This window comes from Zalophus californianus, chromosome 4 (genome assembly GCF_009762305.2).
Source record: "Zalophus californianus isolate mZalCal1 chromosome 4, mZalCal1.pri.v2, whole genome shotgun sequence".
In the NCBI taxonomy this organism is placed as follows: domain Eukaryota; kingdom Metazoa; phylum Chordata; class Mammalia; order Carnivora; family Otariidae; genus Zalophus; species Zalophus californianus.
In genome coordinates, this window is record NC_045598.1 from 22,004,239 (window position 1) to 22,022,384 (window position 18,146).

The 18,146-nt window shown below is 56.4% G+C and overlaps 1 protein-coding gene across 7 annotated transcripts in view; it reads left to right on the forward strand.

The window, feature by feature from the left end:
• Positions 1-12,718, forward strand: part of PTPRU (protein tyrosine phosphatase receptor type U) — a 77,152-nt gene extending 64,434 nt beyond the window's left edge. For 5 of the 7 annotated variants that reach the window (XM_027569808.2, XM_027569816.2, XM_027569822.2 and 2 more), the window contains 11 exons: positions 486-583; positions 666-782; positions 1,497-1,651; positions 3,857-3,992; positions 4,483-4,632; positions 6,230-6,403; positions 7,278-7,418; positions 9,487-9,612; positions 9,744-9,901; positions 11,104-11,239; positions 11,501-12,718. In XM_027569808.2, coding sequence (XP_027425609.1) covers positions 486-583; positions 666-782; positions 1,497-1,651; positions 3,857-3,992; positions 4,483-4,632; positions 6,230-6,403; positions 7,278-7,418; positions 9,487-9,612; positions 9,744-9,901; positions 11,104-11,239; positions 11,501-11,563 — 1,454 coding nt within the window. In that variant the 3' untranslated portion in view covers positions 11,564-12,718. Of the gene's footprint in view, positions 1-425; positions 584-665; positions 783-1,496; positions 1,652-3,856; positions 3,993-4,482; positions 4,633-6,229; positions 6,404-7,277; positions 7,419-9,486; positions 9,613-9,743; positions 9,902-11,103; positions 11,240-11,500 lie in introns of all 7 variants that reach the window. The other 2 variants (XM_027569837.2, XM_027569827.2) reach the window with 2 other exon arrangements.
• The last annotated feature ends 5,428 nt before the right edge of the window (positions 12,719-18,146 follow it).

Sequence of the window (18,146 nt, forward strand, 5' to 3'; positions counted from 1 at the left end):
GTCTCTGCCCCTCTTTGTGTTCGTGTCTCCCCGATGTGCTCAGTGCATCTGTAGTTCCCTCGGCCGTCTGTCTCTGAGGTGGTGCATGCAGAAGGATAGGCAAGCTCAGTCCTGCCCAAGTGTGGATGGTGCCTCTGGCTCTGGGGGCTGCCTGGGTCCCTCTGGCTGTCTTTGCCCCCAACTGTTCATTTGTCCATTCCTCTGGGAGACTTGGGCTGTAGACTGAGGATCTAGCCCTCCGGCTCTACCTCCTGGGTTTCACTCAGGATGATTGGGGTCTCCGGCCAGCCAGGCCCTCTCTGATCCTGCCCACCCCTGGGGCCCTCCAGGCACGAGTTGGCATTGGGTGGGGTGTGCGCAGGGTGAGCATGACGCCTTCACTGGGGCTTAGGAGCCTCCTGGCCTGGGGTGGGGGTGCTGGGCAGCAGGTGCACTGGCCCTGGGTGGAGACCTTGCCTCAGGGACGAGCACCCTCTGCGCCCCAGGGCCGAAGCCCGAGATGGTCTACGACTTCTGGCGCATGGTGTGGCAGGAGCACTGTTCCAGCATTGTCATGATCACCAAGCTGGTGGAGGTGGGCAGGGTAAGCAGGGCCTTGGGGTGAGGGGGTAAGGCGGGCCGGGGGGGCAGCAAAGAGCCCACTGAGCCCCCTGTGGGGATCCCAGGTGAAATGCTCGCGGTACTGGCCGGAGGACTCAGACATGTACGGGGACATCAAGATCACGCTGGTGAAGACGGAGACTCTCGCTGAGTATGTCGTGCGCACCTTCGCCCTGGAGCGGGTGAGTCTCCTGTCACCTTGGTCCCTGCAGGGGTGCCTGAGGAGGCGGGGCAGTGTCCACCTCCCCACCTCCCAGGGCAGGAGCAGGAGGGGCGAGGAGGGCTCTGCTGTCCTCCCCAGCAAGGCAGGCGCTCCGTCACTGCAGGGAGCGCTGTGGGGGCACCGCACGGGGACCGCCTTGGCCGGCGACCCCAGGACGACGTCGAGAAGGTAGAGTTGAAGGCAGTGGCTGGTGGTGCCCGTCCTGCTCGGTGCTGGGCATCGTGCGGAGCCCGTGTTGGTTAAGCCCCGGGAAGTGCCGGGATTAGGTGTTTCCGTTAGTCCCGTTGTACAAATAAAGAAAGTGAGGTGGAGGGGCGGTGCCACGCACGAGGCCACATGGCCGGTGACTGGCCGAGTCCTCCTGTCTGTGATCCTCTGTAAAAATCCTCAAAGGAGACACTTGCCCCCTCTAGGCTAAGACCAGAGAGTCGCAGTGACATGTCGGGTCGCACAGCCCCGTGCAGGCAGAGGTGGGGGCCCCGTTCCTGTATAGTGTCTGTCTCGTCTAACCTCGGACCCACAGTTCCTCCTCTTTGGGCCCTGGTTTTCTTGCTGCTCCCATGAGTCAGTAATACCCACACCTCGGTTCATGATTGGGGTTAACTGATTGAGATCCGGCGGTGAGCAACCGGCAGGTGACTAAGGAAAGCCAGCAGTGACTCTGTCTCGCCAGAGAGGCTACTCTGCCCGGCACGAGGTCCGCCAGTTCCACTTCACCGCCTGGCCGGAGCACGGCGTCCCCTACCACGCCACAGGGCTGCTGGCCTTCATCCGGCGCGTGAAGGCCTCTACCCCGCCTGATGCTGGGCCCGTTGTCATCCACTGCAGGTGAGGCCTTGATCCCAAGGACAAGATGACTGGGCGTGGGGTTGGTTCCGGGTCCCTGAAGGAGAGGAGCCTTGGGTTCATCCTACTCACAGACAGAGGACAGGAGAGACTGATTCCCAGGGGCCCTTCGAACCGTGGCTCTGAGGTTGGCGCCCTGGTGTGCTGCCCGAGAACTGTGGAGGCCCTGGGCCTAGAGGCTGAGGAGGCCCTGGAGGCAGAGGGGGAGAGGGGTTGGCGAGGCACCAGGCCGGTTGGGTTCCATTTGCTTCTGTTCAGCCAGTGCCCATTGCACACCTGCGTGCCGGGCTTGGCCCAGGTGCTGGGAAGGACTTTGCCTTCTCTTCTCTGAATCCTGCAGGCTTTCCTCACTGTGGGGCCTCCATGCCCTGTGCAGCTCCTGAGCATCACCCCTTCTCTTCCAAGTCCTGCCTTGGTTGGCTCCTGTGGGCCCCCCTCCCCCGTTTGCCCTTCGTCTGCTCTGCTTCCTCTCCGGCTCTACAGCTTTCTCTTGCCTCTGAAGGGCCCTGTCCTGTTCCTGCCCCCACTCTCCTCTTGGGGAGCTTCCCCTCTGACCCTGGGGTCTCACTGACTCCCCTGGGCCCACAAGTCCTCGGCCTCTGTATCTGGTCCTGGCTCCTCTGCTTGGATTCCTCTCAGCTTCCCAAATGCCACATGGCAGACCCCCTACCTCCCTTGCCGGCCCCCCTCACACCACTTCTCAGGTTTCTTTAGGCTTCTTTAAGATGCTGTCTTTATTTTTTATTTTTTAATAGAGATTTTATTTATTTGTTTGAAAGCGAGAGAGAGCATGAGCAGCAGAGGCAGAGGGAGAAGCAGGCTCCCCACTGAGCAGGGAACCTGATGCGGAGCTCGATCCCAGGACCCCGGGATCATGACCTGAGCTGAAGCAGATGCACCACTGACTGAGCCACCCAGGCACTCCTAAGATACTGTCTTTAAAATAAGATTTCATTGAGGTATAACGTACTTAAAGCAAAGTGCACACATAGAACTTTATCCATTTTCATAAATTAAACACACCTGTGAAATAACCAGCACTGTTCAGATCAAGAAATAGAACATTAACAGCATTCAGAAGCACCCTTGAGCCCCCTTCCAGTCTGTACCCACCTCCTTGCTCCCAGAGCAGCCTCTATCCTGACTTCTAAAGCGTGAATTCATTTTGTGTGTTTTTGAACTTTGTATAAATGGAATCGCATAGAGTGTGCTCTTTGGTGTGTGACTTCTTCCCCTCCACCTTATGTTTATAGGATTCATCCATACTATATCCTGTCCCGCTGGATGAGTCAACCACAATGTGTTTATCCATTCTGCTATTGATAGGTATTTGGGTTGTGTCATTTTGAGCTATTATGGTTAGAGCTGCTAAGAACGTTCTAAGGCATGTGTGTGGGCCAGCGTACGCGTGTGTTTCTGGGGGGTGTGTACGTAGGGGTGGAAGTTCTGCCAGGCAAACATTCAGCTTTGGTAGATACTGCCAGTCTCCCAGAGTGGTCGTACTGGTTTCAGCCGCCGGCAGGGGCGGCAGGAGACCCGCTACTACGTGTTCTTGCCAGTGCTTTGACACCACCATTTTCAAGCTTGAAATCTTGGAGTCATTTTTGTCCTCTCTCTGCCCCCTGACTCTGCTCACCCTGGGGCTGAGCCTGAGCATCCCAGGGATGGGTCCGACACAGCCCGGCTTTGGATGAGCTCCCAGTCCGGTCCGGGAGACAGCCACATGTGGCCGGAAGAGTGTTTTGACAAGAGCCTGCCGGGATTCCTCTGGGAGCTCAGAAGAATGGCATCTGCTGGGAGGGTTGGGGAGGCTCCCCTGAGTGCATGAGCAGGTATGAGTGTGTGGGGCTTTGAAGGCTGTGTGGATTTGGGGCTACCCAGGAGGCAAGAACATTCTTAGATTAAGCTCTGGGCATCACCTTTGTCCTCTGCCCATCTCAGTTGCTACCCTTGCTCTCCTCTTCTTCCCGAGGCCCGTCCCCGGCTTGGTCTTGCATCACATTTCCACAGCTCCTGCTGCAGACTTCTCCCCGGCTCCTCCTCGCCACTGGGGTGGGGTGTCTCTCTGTCCCCCAGCCCGTGTGTGGTGTAGACATGGCCAGGCACCCCAGGCCCCCTCTTCCCTTCTTCCTGGCCCCGGGCTCCCTCCCCAGGCTCTGACGGGGCCCTTGGCTGCTCTCTCCCCAGTGCGGGCACTGGCCGCACAGGCTGCTACATTGTTCTGGATGTGATGCTGGACATGGCGGAGTGTGAGGGCGTCGTGGACATTTACAACTGCGTGAAGACCCTCTGCTCCCGGCGCGTCAACATGATCCAGACAGAGGTAGGGGACGCAGCCCTCCCTCCCTGCCCGCTCTGGGACTTGGGTCCCTCATGGAGGAACTCAAAGCTGGCGGAATGTGTCAGAGGGGTGTCCTTAGAGCTGAGATCCCTGAGCTTGGTCTGCCAACTCTGAGGGTCTCCCCAAAGTCAGCTCCACTGTGTTCAGTTGGATGAGGTCAAACAGCCAAGGGGCCAAGGTCATAGGTTTTGCAGGTAAGATCTACTGGTGTTTGTACCCTCATTAGATGTGTGACCCTGGGCTCTCCCTTCACCTTCAGAGCTTCTTACAGGGTATTAGAGGGATGAAACATGAGGTAAGTGAACATATCTGTGAAGGCTGTTTCAGGTAGGGTTGGGCCAACCTGTACCAATACCTAGGTGGACTCTAGCATCCCTGCCTCAACTTTGAGCTTGCTTCCTGCTGCCATCTCCCCCAAATCTCTAGGTTCTAGTCCCCTCCTGGTTCCTCACATTCTCTCCTCCTATTCCAGGAGCAGTACATCTTCATTCACGATGCAATCCTGGAGGCCTGCCTGTGTGGGGAGACCACCATCCCTGTCAGCGAGTTCAAGGCCACCTACAAGGAGATGATCCGCATTGATCCTCAGAGTAATTCCTCCCAGCTGCGGGAAGAGTTCCAGGTGGGGCAGGAGTGTATATGTCTAGGTGTGTGTGTGTGTGTGTGTGTGTGTGATTGTGAGAGTGTGTGTGTTTGTGTGTGTGTATTGGGAATTTCTCAGTGCTATAGGAGTCATTGAGAGCCAAGAAAGAGGGACAGAGTAGGGCTACTGGGAAGGACTTGGAGACAGTGGAGGAGGTGGTCCCTCCAAGTGGCTGAGAGCCTATGCTTTGAATCAAGGAAGCCCAGGTTCAAGTTCTGGCTCAGTGAAGAGCTGTGAGTAGCCTTGAGCACTCACATTACCTCCCCAAGCTTCGGTTTTTCTTACCCAGGAAAGAAAGTCAATATTGCCCTCGCAGTGTTTGTATTCATCAGGATTCTTTTGGTCGCAAGTGACAAAAATCCAGCTCAATGACTCTTGAAACTGAAAAGTCCAAGGATGGTGCAGCTTCAGTTATGGCTGGATCCAGGGGCTTAAATGATGATTCCAGGACATAGTCTCTGTCCATTTTTGGTTCTGCTGTTCTCTGTTTTCGGCATCTTTCTCAGACCCATACCCTGGCCCCCAGCAGTGCCAGGCTCATGTCATCCCTACTGTCAGGAGACTGGAAAAAGGACTCCCTACAGCCCCAGTGGAAGTCCTAGACCAGATTTCTCCTGTGCCATCCCTGAGCCAGTCCCTGGGGTCAGAGAGTAGGAACACATGGACTGGCCCAGACCTGGTTCTGAGGTTGGACCCACTGTCCGCATGTCACATGACAGAGATGGGGGAAGGCTGGTTCTCCAGAGAAGTCCCAGAGTGGTCTGTGGGCAGGCAGAGGCCCCAGATGTCCTCTACACTCCAGGTTCCTGCCAGGGTTCAGCGGGCTGGCCCCTTCTAGACGCCTGACGCTGGAGAGCCTGCACAGACGGTCTCATAGGAAATGCCACCTCTGCTTCTTGGAGCCCTGTTAGGGATCATGAGAGACTGGGGTTCACTGTTAGGGATCCTCAAGGACAAGAGAAAGAAGCGCAGACACCATGGATCAGGCTGTCGGAGGCATGGGGTGGAGGAGATAACCCAGAGTCCCAGGCTTGCTGTGTGACAGGTGCCCTGTACTTGCGTTCTCTTCCGACAGGGCTGACCGCCTCCGCCAGGTCCCCATAGTCCGCTTTGTGGAAGATGTGGGGCTTTAGGGCTTGTCTGCCTGAAAGCACCTGATCCTCACTGTGTCTTTTATGTAGGGAGCCTTGCATCTGCCGGGCGCAGTGCTCGGACCTTGGCAGTATCTCGCTCAAGCCTCCCAATAGCCCCTTGAGGCAGGCGTATTATTATCCCACCTTCCAGTTGAGAACAATAATGCTGAGAGATACAGTAGCTTGTCTAAGGTTACACAGGGAGCGGGGAGGCAGACTAGATCTCCAGAGCTCTGTTCAGAGCCTGTGTGGTCTGGAGACTGGGAGCCAGCCTGGGGTCCCTGTCCTCGCCCCCTTCTCTCTGGACCTCAGTTCTCCATCCATGAAATGGGGTTAACAGCCCAGCTCAGTGTCCTTCATGGGGCCAGGAGGAGGCCCAGCGAACACTGGAGGTCCACACTCACCCCTCCCCCCGACCCCATTGCTCCCTCCACTCCCTGTAGACGCTGAACTCGGTCACACCGCCCCTGGATGTGGAAGAGTGCAGCATCGCCCTGCTGCCCCGGAACCGGGACAGGAACCGCAGCATGGATGTCCTGCCGCCTGACCGTTGCCTGCCCTTCCTCATCTCCGCCGACGGGGACCCTAACAACTACATCAATGCGGCCCTGACGGACGTGAGGGCTTGGGCAACCCTGGGCTCGGGGACCCCCTCAGCCAGCAGTACCTGGGACGGCTCAGGAGCCAGGGGGGCAGAGCCGAGGGGGGAAGCTGGGGGCACTCTGCAGGTGGACCGGGAGCAGAGTCAGCACCTGTCACTGGTCTGGGGCCCTGGGCTGGGCTCTCAGACCCTCCCTCCATGGAGTTGGAAGGGACTTAGAGATGTGTTTATTCACAGATATTTATTGAACACCTACAATGTGCCGGGCACAGGCCATACCCCCCATACCCCCAAATCTCTACAAACCTTGTATGTGGGTGATGGGTTGGGGCAGTCAGTACACAAAGATACAGTGGCATGTGAGATGCTGGTAATTTCTACAGAAAGCTACCAGGCAGGAGAACTATATAATGTGGGCTTTGGAGTGTGTGTATATAGCTATTTTTGATGAGGTGGTAAGGAAGGCCCCTTTGAGGAGGCGACTGTCAAAGAGCAGAAAGAAGTGAGGGGGAGAACTGTGTAAACATTTGGAAATTTGTTCTAGGCAACAGGAATAGCAGGTGCTAAGGCCCTGAGGCAGGGAGCAGGCTTGGCCAGCCTCTGACTACCCTGCCCATGTTCCCATCACCACACATTTAGGAACGTTTCGTATTTCGTTCCAGGGGCCATGGGCTTGGACACCAGGGGCCTTGGGGTGGAGGGGGGCTCACCCTAACAACTCAGGCCTCAGTGTGCCAGCCAAGCTCTGAAATGGACCCCCAGAGGCAGCCTGGCCCCGAGGGGAGCGCTGTCCATCTCAGGGTGGGCAGAGCGGGAGGACGGCCTGTGGCGGGGGGCTCTAGCCCTGTCGGGTGGTGAGCGGGCCTCGCTGAGTCCTGGCTTCCCTGCAGAGCTACACACGGAGTGCGGCCTTCATCGTGACCTTGCACCCACTGCAGAGCACCACGCCTGACTTCTGGCGGCTCGTCTACGACTACGGGTGCACCTCCATTGTCATGCTCAACCAGCTGCACCAGTCCAACACTGCCTGGGTGAGGCCTCCGCTGCCCAGGGCCTCATGTGCTCCAGGACATGTCCCCAAAGCCCAGGGTTGGATCCCAGCTGTGACTTTAGATGGGTCCCACTCCCTCCCAGAGCCTTGCTTTCCTCATCTGTAGAATGCAGCTGTCAGATTGGAGGGAAATAGCTGCTTTTTATTGAGCACCTGCTGTATGCCCAGGACTCTGCTTTGCACTTACGGGCTTTGGGTGAAAAGATTAAGACCCAGGGAGCTGGGAAGTGGCAGAGCTGTGCCCCTCCCCCAGGCTGCCTTCTTCCAGAGCCTGTGGGTGGACTCGACTGCCCACCGTGGGGGCCTTTGAGATTGAGCAAAACTCCAGCCTCCTTATTTTCTGACTGATCTTGGGTAAGTTCATTTGCCTCTTTGAGCCTCAGTTTCTTTCCTGCCCAGCACACAGCAGGTGCTAAGTGCGTGGCAGGGATGAAGACAATGAAATTGCGGCTGAAGTGGGTCTAGACCCTGGCTTGGTGACCTCCGCCTGGGGGCTGCCCCGGTTTCCTTTTGGGGTCCCCAAAGCTGTCACTGCCAGGAAGTGCAGATGTTCAGCCTTCCAGCCCCGCATGGTCATACCCTCTAGGTATGGGTCTCTCTGCACTTCCGTGTCCTAGGCGGCCAGGAAGAGTTGCTGTAAAATGAGCCTGACAGTCTCTGAAAGGCTGAGAAGACTTGCTAACGGGGCTCTTTATGAGGCAGGCATGTGGTCTACATGACCGAGGACTGCAGCGTGATAGGCTCTTGTCCCTGGCACGGATCTGGGGGGGAGTCTCATGTGGGAAGAACCTGCCCTTGCTAAGGTGAAGGGGAAGGACCTAGAGGGAGGCTCACACAGATGTCATTCAGCCACCTTTCTCCACTGGCCACTCCCTGCCAGGCCTGCAGTACGCAGTGAGGAGACGGAGGAAGCAACATACCGCCCCTCTCAGATCTCGTGGTCCAGGGGGATGCAGGGTGCAAACCCCTGACAGTGGCAGCACACAGGGAAGGGGCTGTCATGGAGCTGACACTGGTTTCCCTGCAGAGAAGCCTGGGGATAACGTATCAGGGAAGGCTTCTGGAGGAGGCAGTATCTAAGCTGAGCTATGTAGGGAGGGTAGAGCTGACCAGGTGAAGACAGGGGGAATGGGTGATCCATGGAGAGGGAGCAGGATGTGCAAAGGCCCGAACACAAGGAGTGGCTGGGACCCCAGGCAAAATGAGGAAGGTAGTGCCCTCTTTGTGGGCAGAGAGGGAAGCAGATGGAGCATGGAGTCATCTGGGAGGAGCTTGGGGACTGTTTCACAAATGGAGAAACGGGGCCCAGAGGAGGGAAGAGCCTCGCCTGGACTTCAGGCAGAGCTGAGGGTAGAAGCTGGGGCTCTGGACCTACTGGCCTGGAGGACGTGTGTGTGTGTGTGTGTGTGTGTGTGTGTGTGTGTGTGTGTGTGTGTGTGTGTGTAGGGGAGACACTCCCTTCATCCCTCTGCTGTCTCCAGTCTGGCTGCACGTGGGACCCTGACTCCATGGTAGGGTCCTAGGGCAAGAGTGGGGGTTCTGAGCTGTGTTGCAGCTTCAGGGACACCCCACCTGTGTGAGCTGATGCTGGAGAGCAAGGCAGTGAGAGAGAAGGCTGGGAGGGAGCAGTGATGGGGTGGGCAGGGGTGGTCTGAGGCCTATCCCTGGAAGAAGGCGGCCTCATGCAGGGGGGGGTGTGTGCGTGTGTGTGTGCGTGTGTGCGTGTGTGTGTGTGTGTGTGTGTGCGAGCGTGTATGTGAGCGTGTTAGGTGTGGCTGTGGAGCTGCTCAGTCAGGACTGTCCGTGCACCTATGAAGGGTTTGTCTCTGCTGACCTGAGCGGGTCAGGCAGAAGATGTTGGGGCAGGTGTGCACTGCCCTCGGATGGGTGAGTGGCAGAAGCTGGGGAGACTCTGCAGGTGGACTGGGAGTGAGTGGTTCAGGATGTGTGGGAGCCCCAGAGCCAGGGTGGAGGTTCGGGGTGGGCAGGAGCGGCAGCTGCCCCCGCCTGGCTCGGCTCAGCGCTCCCCTCTGTGTCTGTGTGCCTAGCCCTGCCTGCAGTACTGGCCAGAGCCGGGCCGGCAGCAGTACGGCCTCATGGAGGTGGAGTTTGTGTCGGGCTCCGTGGATGAAGACTTGGTGGCCCGTGTCTTCCGGGTGCAGAACATCTCTCGGGTGAGTGACCTGGGCGCCCTATGGTGAGAACCTGGGTGGTGGCTGGTGGGCAACCTCACGAGACCCCCTTGAGGTCACCCCAGGGCTCATGTTCCCTCCCCCCCGCCCTTGGCTGGCGCTTGTGCCCTCAGCTGCAGGAGGGGCACCTGCTGGTGCGGCATTTCCAGTTCCTGCGCTGGTCTGCGTACCGGGACACGCCTGACTCCAAGAAGGCCTTCCTGCACCTGCTGGCTGAGGTGGACAAGTGGCAGGCGGAGAGTGGGGACGGGCGCACTGTTGTGCACTGCCTGTGAGTGTGGGCCCTGCTGGCGTGGGGGAGGGGCCGGGAGACACGGGGCTGAGGGGGGAACCCAGGCTGAGAGAAGGCCTCAAGGCTGCCACTAAAACCCCCAGGGCTTCCGGATGGCCCCATCTTCCCTGGAGGAACCCAGTCTGTTTCCAGGGTGTGGACTCAACCCTGGGCAACTGCCCAGCACCCTCTGTGTGATGTCTGACTTTGCCAATTTAATTAGAGTCCTGTCAGAATTGTTTACTCTGTGAGACAGTAGCACTCTTTAAGCCAAAAGAATTCCAGTCTTTGTTCGTGCATGCACGCATGCAACTTTTGTCATTCGTCCCTTCACATGCCCTGTTCATAAATTCATGTATTCACTCCTGTCTGGATGCAGTCGCTCCTTTGACCCCCACTTTCTCATGCTCTCAGTGCTTACCGACCCTTCCAGTGCCAGCCTAGGCATTCCGGGGACAGGGATAGGGAGCTGAGTTAGGCAGGGCCTGGCCCTCAGAGGCCTTTGGTTCTAGTGGGAGAGACCCCTCAAATGGGGGCTGAGGGCCTAGCCCATCCCCCATCTCCCCAGGGGAACCCCACATCCCGATGTTGCAGGGAACAGAGGAGGGAAAGGAACAGGGGATAGGAAGCGTCTCTGTGTGTTTGGCTGCTGGTTTGCCTTGAAGTGTGGGTGTGTACGTGTGTGTTTTCACCATGTGTCTGTGCTGCTGGGGGTGACTGGTGCTCACAATGTTCATTTTACATCCTGCTCTCTGGGGTTTGCTTGCTGCTCTGCTGCCCTCCTCTGTCTCCGTCTTCGTCTCCGTGCTGCCCTCCTCTGTCTCCGTCTTCGTCTCCGTGGCTTCCTTTCCCTCAGAACCTGCTGTCTTTCTCCTGGAGGCTGCCTCCCTAGTTACCTACAGGCTTTGGATGCCAGTCTTAGCGTCTGAGCTCCCAGACCCCACCCTCCTGGGTTCCCTAAGCCCCGCCCTTCTGAGCTCCCAGACCCCTCCCTCCTGGGGTTCCCTAAGCCCCGCCCCTTGCCTTTCGGGGGTTCCCTGGCCCCTCCCTTCTGGGATACCCTGGTTCCGCCCCTCTTCTCTGGGCTCCCAGGCGCTGACCCTCCTCTCTTTTGGTTCCCTGGTCCTGCCAGTCACTTTGGTGTTCTGGCCCCAGGCCTCCCCCTCTTGAGCCCCACCCCAAACCCTCTGTGTCTCATTTAGAAATGGGGGCGGCCGCAGTGGCACTTTCTGCGCCTGTGCCACAGTCCTGGAGATGATCCGCTGTCACAACCTGGTGGATGTTTTCTTTGCTGCCAAAACGCTTAGGAACTACAAGCCCAATATGGTGGAAACCCTGGTGAGAGGCCCTGTCCCTCTGCCCAACCACTTCCAACTTCCCAGTGCATGCCCGGCCAGGTCCCTTCACACCACTGTCCTCTACCTGGTTCCTCCCATTGGGCTTTGGGTTCTGATCCGGTGGTGCCAAGACAGTTAAACCCATTTGTCCCTTCCCCCCAAAGATGGGCCAGGGCTCATGCTTGCCCTCTGGCTCCTCATTCTCCCCTTCCCCAGTACCAGAGAGGGACCAGGCTCATGATTCCTCTCTCTCTCTCCCCAGGATCAGTACCACTTTTGCTATGATGTGGCGCTGGAGTACCTGGAGGGTCTGGAGTCAAGATAGCGGGGCCCCTGGCCTGGGGCACGCATTGTGCACTCAGGGCCAGGCCCAGCGCGGACGAGGAAGACCTGGGCCCTGACTCTGCTCCACTACAGCTCCTGCGGGGAAAGCACTAGAGTGGGCCCTGGGCCATCTTGGTGCCCCCCCCGCTGTGGGCAGGGCCTCTCATCGTGTCCGATGATGGGCAAGCTGTGGGCCACAGAGGAGCTTAGCGGCTGCAGCCCAGCCCCCCTCCACAGGGTCCTGCAAGTCTGCACTGTGAGTCTGGCACTGCCTGGTGGAGTGACAGGGGCTCAGGGCTACCAGCTTGGGAGGACCCAGGCTCAAGCTCCTTGACTCCAGGCTCAAGCCCCAGACTCTGTCCCAGCCCTTGGCAGAGATGAGTGAGCCCCTGCAGAGCCTCTGGCTGGCCAAGGTTTCCACCCAGCGTGGCTTCCTCTTGATACAGATAGAGGGTGCATTGGGGCTTGGCATCTGGAATCCCACCTGGCCTGGCCCCTGAGGGTCCTGGGGAGACTGGGCACATCAGACTGGTCCTCCCCAGAGGGGACTATGGTCCCCTCCTCCACCCTGCTGCCCCCTCCCCCCCCCAGGCCCGGGGATATTTTGCTTATGGTCCCTCCCACTATTACTTCTTTGATGTGTGCTCTGAGCTTCCTTGAACCCGGATCTGCCCTTCCCTTGCCCTGTTCTCCGTGGGGGCCCCTTCCCTGCCTGACCCAATGTCTGCAGAATGAAGGTACCTCAGCCCTTCTTCCTGTACCTTTCAGGCCTCACTGGTGGGTCCTGCTCAGCCTAGGCCAGTGACAATCTGCAAGGTTGAACAATAGCCCTTGGGGTTGAGGTCTCTGTGGCTCCTGGTCAGGCTGCCCCCTGGGGACAGGACCTTACTAGATCGGGGTGCTTGCAACTTCTACAGTTCAGAGGAAGAACATGTATTTTAGGTTGGAGGAACAATTCTTTTCTGTTAATTTTATGATTTTTTTGATGGGTGGGTGGGAAAATCTCTTTAAAATGGGGCAGGCCACACCCCCATTCCGTGCCTCAATTTCCCCATCTGTAAACTGTAGATATGACTACTGACCTACCTCACAGGGGGCTGTGGGGAGGCATAAGCTGATGTTTGTAAAGCGCTTTGTAAATAAATGTGCTCTCTGAATGCCACAGAGCAGCCTTGTGTGTGTGTGACCAGCCTGAGTGGGGCCTGCTCGCCTGCCCCCAGGTTCCTAGTGCAGTGGGAGGGCTCTGGGCTGGGAGGCGGAGGCCGGGGTCCAGTTAGGCCTTGGTTTTTCCATTCATAAAATGGTCAGGTATGGACCAGAGCATCGTTCAGGGGCCTTCTTGCAGGGGCAGGTTCTAGAGAACTCTGTCTGTTGCTGCCTCCACCCAGGCCTCTGAGGCAGCTTCTCAGGTAGTGGGCTTCATCCTGAGACCCCTAAAGGTCCACAGAGTTGCCTCTCACCCCTCAGGGGCCTGGATCTGGGTTGAGCTCTTTTGGGGACAGCATGGGAGGCTCAGGCTTTGGGATCAGGTGGATGGGCCTCACCAGCTGTGAGACCCTGGGTAAGTCAGCTCCCTCTCTGTAAAATGGAGTAAGACCCTGGTAGGATCAGAAGAGGACATGATTTAAGTGTCTTGCATGGTAGCAGGCATGCTGAAAGGGCGCTGTTTACAAACACACAACAGAGACACACCCTGTCTATGATGGTCATCCCAGCCATTCCCAGCCTCGGGCTTCTGCTAGGGGTGGAGTGGAGGAGCGGGCTAGCTGGTAGGGATCCTAGTCACTCCTGGCTCTGTCATAAACTTGTGTCATCTTGGGCAAGACAAATCGTGTTTCTGGGCCTCCGTTTCTTCATATGGAAACTGGCTCCTTGCTGTACTGATTCTGTTCTCACACTGGCTGACTCCTGTGCCACAGTTTCTCCATTGGCAAGAGAATACAACCCATTCCAATGACTTAGGATCTAACATCTTTTAATCTGAATTAAGAATTTATTATGATCCCACTTATCTAGGATATATGAGCGCCCCCCCCCCCCCCCCGCCACACACACTCAGTCTGAATTGACTACTAAGCCTCACCTAATGGTCACAAGTGTATGTGAGATCCTGGCCAAGCAATAGAATGTGACTTCCTTTGACCAGTAGAAGATGGCAGAAGTGATGTCAAGTGAGTTCTGGATCTTAAGCCTCAAGGGGCAATGCAGCTTTTGCTTTTGTCCTCTTGGAACTCTGCCATGTAATGAAGCCTATCTAGCCTGCTGGAAGATTTGAGGGCCCATGGAAGAACCAGAAGAACACAACCCATGAAAGGCCAATACCAACTACCAGACCTGTGAATGGGGCCATCTTGGGCCTTCCAGCCTGGCAGGCCTCTCAGGTGAGTATAGCCGCATGATTGAGCTTAGCAGAAGCTGCCCAACCAACCCCAGAACTAGAAGAGATAATAAATTGTTCTTTTTTTTAAGCCAAAGTTTTAGGATTGTTTGTTATGCAGCAAAAGCTAGCTGATACATGTATGTTCTGGGCCATGTGGTTGCAGCTCTACTCTTTGACCCATTGAGTACTGAGATCCTAAAGGGTGGGAAGTGTTTCTGCATTCATCCTATTGTATGCATTGCCCAGCCAAGGGCTTGTCTTTGTAGCCGGTGCTCTAGAAATGTTGGCATGAGAGAGGGAAGGATGGAGAGAGTGTGGGTCTGTTTGATCATTGGCCTTACATGGCTTTTCAGAGGAACTGGGAAGGCAGGCCGTGTATTAGGAGGAAGGCCAGCTCCAGAATGAACCAAGGTCCCACCCCCAGCTCTGCATAGCCCCCAGCTGGTGACCTTGCACCTGTTCAGAACCACCCCTGGCTCAATTTCCTAATCTAGAAAATCAACATAACGATACCTACTTGCAGGAAGTCTAGAGATAAAATGTTTAAAAGAACTAGAATAGTCCATGGTGATCTGACTGGCCCTCAGTCCATGCCATCACATGATACTGAAGTCCCCAGCTAATAAACATGGCCTGCATGACCTTTCATTCAACACCCTTACCTCCTTCTTAATCCATACAACGGCTCTTTGAAGTAGGGATACTGCCCCTTCATTCCGGGGACAAGGAAACAGAGGCCTGGGAAGGCACTGCACTCACTCAGGGTCACAGCCATTGTACGGCTGAGCTGGGGCTCCAGCTTGACCCCACTTTAGGCTGACCCCAAAGCCTGGGCCTCTCACTGCTCTGCTCCATGGCCGGTCTGGGTGGTGGTGAAGGCCGGAGGGTCCCTTGGTGCAAAACCAAATGAATGACCTGTGGCCGGGGCACTGATTTTCAAATCTGAAATGTGTCATTGGGGGTGGCCTCTCGCACAAGGCAGCCAGTGGCACGAGAAGACGGATGGCCCAGCCTGGCTCTGCGTGGGGCCAAGGGCCTTGCACGTGTGGGGTAGAAGCCCCCACCCACCAGATCCCTGCAAAAAGGGTTTCTAGAAGTGCAGACCGGCCGGCTGTCTCCTCGGGCCGGAAGCTGAATTTGCTTCTTGTGTCATCATAAATCGGGCCGTCAGAGCCGAGGCCATTAGTGCTTCTCACGACCTCTGCGGCCGCCCCTGATTGGGAGGGGCTGCATGGCCTGGGCACCGGGGAGACCGAGCCACGGTCTGATGGCTATGAGAGCCGCCTGCACGGCCCTCACTGACTGCGGCCCGTCTCGGGGCCCCGCCCACCTCCCCTGGCTGGCCTCGGATGGCCGGGAGCCCAGCAGACACGGCGGGGCCGAGGGCCTGGCCGGAGTCCTGGTGTCCGTGCCGGGGCAGAAGCTGCTTTGCCATGCGGCGCAGACGGCAGCGAGTCTGGCGTCCGCGGCCTGGGCCCGAGGACCTCCTCCTCGCGGGGCGCGGAGGCCGTCCTCACCTTCCGCGGGCCTCCGTGCCTCATCTGAGCCGTGGGAGGAGAAAAAGCCATGGGCCGTGGTGCTCCCAGGGCCAGGGAGGCCGGGAGATGTGGACGGGGGGCAGGGAGCCACGGTTTCCACAGGTGTGGGCCGGGCTACACCCCGGGGGTGGAGGACAAGGGCTGTGGACGGGGTGGGGTCGCAGAGCGCGGCTTTATGTGGCGCTCACCAGGCCCGGGGCACGTGGCCAAGAGCTCCGTGTGGATTGTCACGGCTCAGCTTCCAACGAAGCCGGTGAGGTAGGTACTGTCATCCCCATTTTACAGATGGAGAGATCGAGGCTCAGGGAGCCTGTGACCTGCCCAAAGTCACAGAGCCACCAGGTGTCACACAAACTGCGGTAGCCACAGCGACCATTTGGAACGAGTAAGCCAGATCACTCAGCCTCCAGTGACCTACTGCTCTGTGAGTAAAGGCTGAGCGCCTGGCTGTGACCTCGAGGCCCTGCCCGACGTGGCCTCGGCCCTGCCTCTGCCCGCGTCCCTCCTGCCCGCTCTTTGCTCGCTCTGGCCTCATTTCTTCTCATCCACCCGAGCTCTTTGTCTGGATGCCCTTCGCCACTCTCTGCTCGGCTGGTCCTTCTGGGTGTCCAGGTCCAGCTCAGACCGCGCGTCCTCGAGAGGCCCTCCTTGAATGCACTGAGGTGGCCTCCCACCCCACTGTCCCTGTCACACTCAGGGCCCTGCCCCGTGTAGGCCCCTGGTGGCCTTCTTGTGTGGGTGACTAGCTGGCTCTTCGTGGGTTGGTCATTCACCACCCTGACAAATCCGAACCTGAGCCACATCAGCTACTTTCATTTTATCTTGTGTGTGAATCAGTCTGCCTTCCTCACACTAAGCCTGGCTCAACCACTGAGAGGTGCAGACTGGCTTGTGGAGGCCGTCAAACAGCCTCCCAGGCTTAGGGGCAGACACCTAGTAGGTCTGCAGAAAATGCTGTTGAACGAGTGTTTAAGCATCTGTTGAATCTGCAGATGGTGGGCCTGGCCTGAGTCAGCAGGAGCCACTGAGTTGAGAAAGCCTCTTGGAGAAAAATGAAATGCATTTCAGCTCACTTCCTACTTATTCCCAGAGGTGGGAAGAGGGAACCTGCCCAGGAATTTTATTTTCTGTTCATTTGAAAGCCGAACAATGGGGCTTTCTCGAGCTGTGTGTATTTTATGTGATTGCATTCTCTTTCTGAAGACAGCTGAGGGCAGATTTCTCTCTCCAGGGCTCCAGTCCCTGCCTGCTCCCCTCCCCCCAGGACACGCAGAGAAGCCTCTGCTCCTCTAGCTGCTTTCCTTAACAAACGCTTTGCTCCCTTGCCTTGCCCCCATGGTGAGTACTGATTTATTGTCTCTGAGCTCCAAATGCGCCCTTCTTTGCCCTGCTTTGTGATACTGGAGCTGGACCCTGTAAACAGTTGTCTTTTGTCAGCTGGAGCAATGCTAGACTTTGTCAGTAGAGGGTGCTAGAGGGACACTGTAAGATGATTACTTGCCTTCCAAGTTCTGGTCCTCCTTCCTTAAAAAAAAAAAAAAAAAAAAAAAACAGAAACCAAAAAATACTCAGCATAGGAGCCAAGACCTTAGTGGCCCTTGTGGCCCAGCTCCGGATGTACCCTCAGGCCCCACTCTCCATTTCTATAGACCAGTGCTAGTCCACACACTCTGGCAAGTTTCTTAGCTACTTAGAGGCTGAATGTTCTTGTGGTCACCACTCCCTCACTAAAAAGGTCTGAATGTCAGTCTTGGGGGAGACCTTCTCCTCAGCCTTTAGTTCATTTGTTATTCACGCTCCCTCAGCCTAGTCATAGCTGCTTCCCTCCTCCCCCTCCCAGAACATTCTTTCTTCTGGATGCTTCTTTCTTGCAGCTTTGGGGGTCCCTTAGATTTTACTTAACTACCTATTGCTAGTTAACAATTATTTCTGTTAAAACTTCCATGTGGAAGTTATGGGTTATGAATTCTGTCTCCTGACGGGGTCATAATTGATATAGAATTTGAAGTAGGGGTAGTCCCAGGAAGCAGACTCTCAAAGGTAGGATTTTGCTTGGTTTGGTCGTGCCCTTGGCCTTGAGCACGGTGCTGAGCTCCTTGTCAGTTGGACGTGGGATGCTAGTAATCCACGGCATAGTGGCATCATAATTATATTATCACCTGCGATGGGTTTTGGTGGAATGCCAACTGAAGCAAGTGTCTTGGGAGCCCAGGTGACTACTGCACCTGACCATCACATCATTAATTATGACTGCAAGGACTGTGGCGGGGGATGGATTCTTGAATGTACTGGAGCACTTACTAGAAAGAAAATGATAAGTTTGGGTCATTTAATTCTTAGCTCAAATCATGGTTTGAGAACCACAGAACTTCCATGGCATCCTTGAAAGAATCTCTTATTTCATGTAGCCACAGGTCTGATATTGCTGAAAATCAAACATAAATTTTAAAGGTGTGGGTCACAGAATTTAAACATCAGTTAAGTTTACAGCATCACCAATCTGTTCACATGAGAGTTTGGGCACAAATTAGGAAAGAATGGGATCCTGAAACTTGAGATAGAGACATCTGGTTGGACTCAGATGAAATGGAGAATCACTCTGAACCTCCTTTTATCAGTGGAAAGAATTTTCCCTCTTGTATCTGAGGAGACTAGTTTTCTTTTGT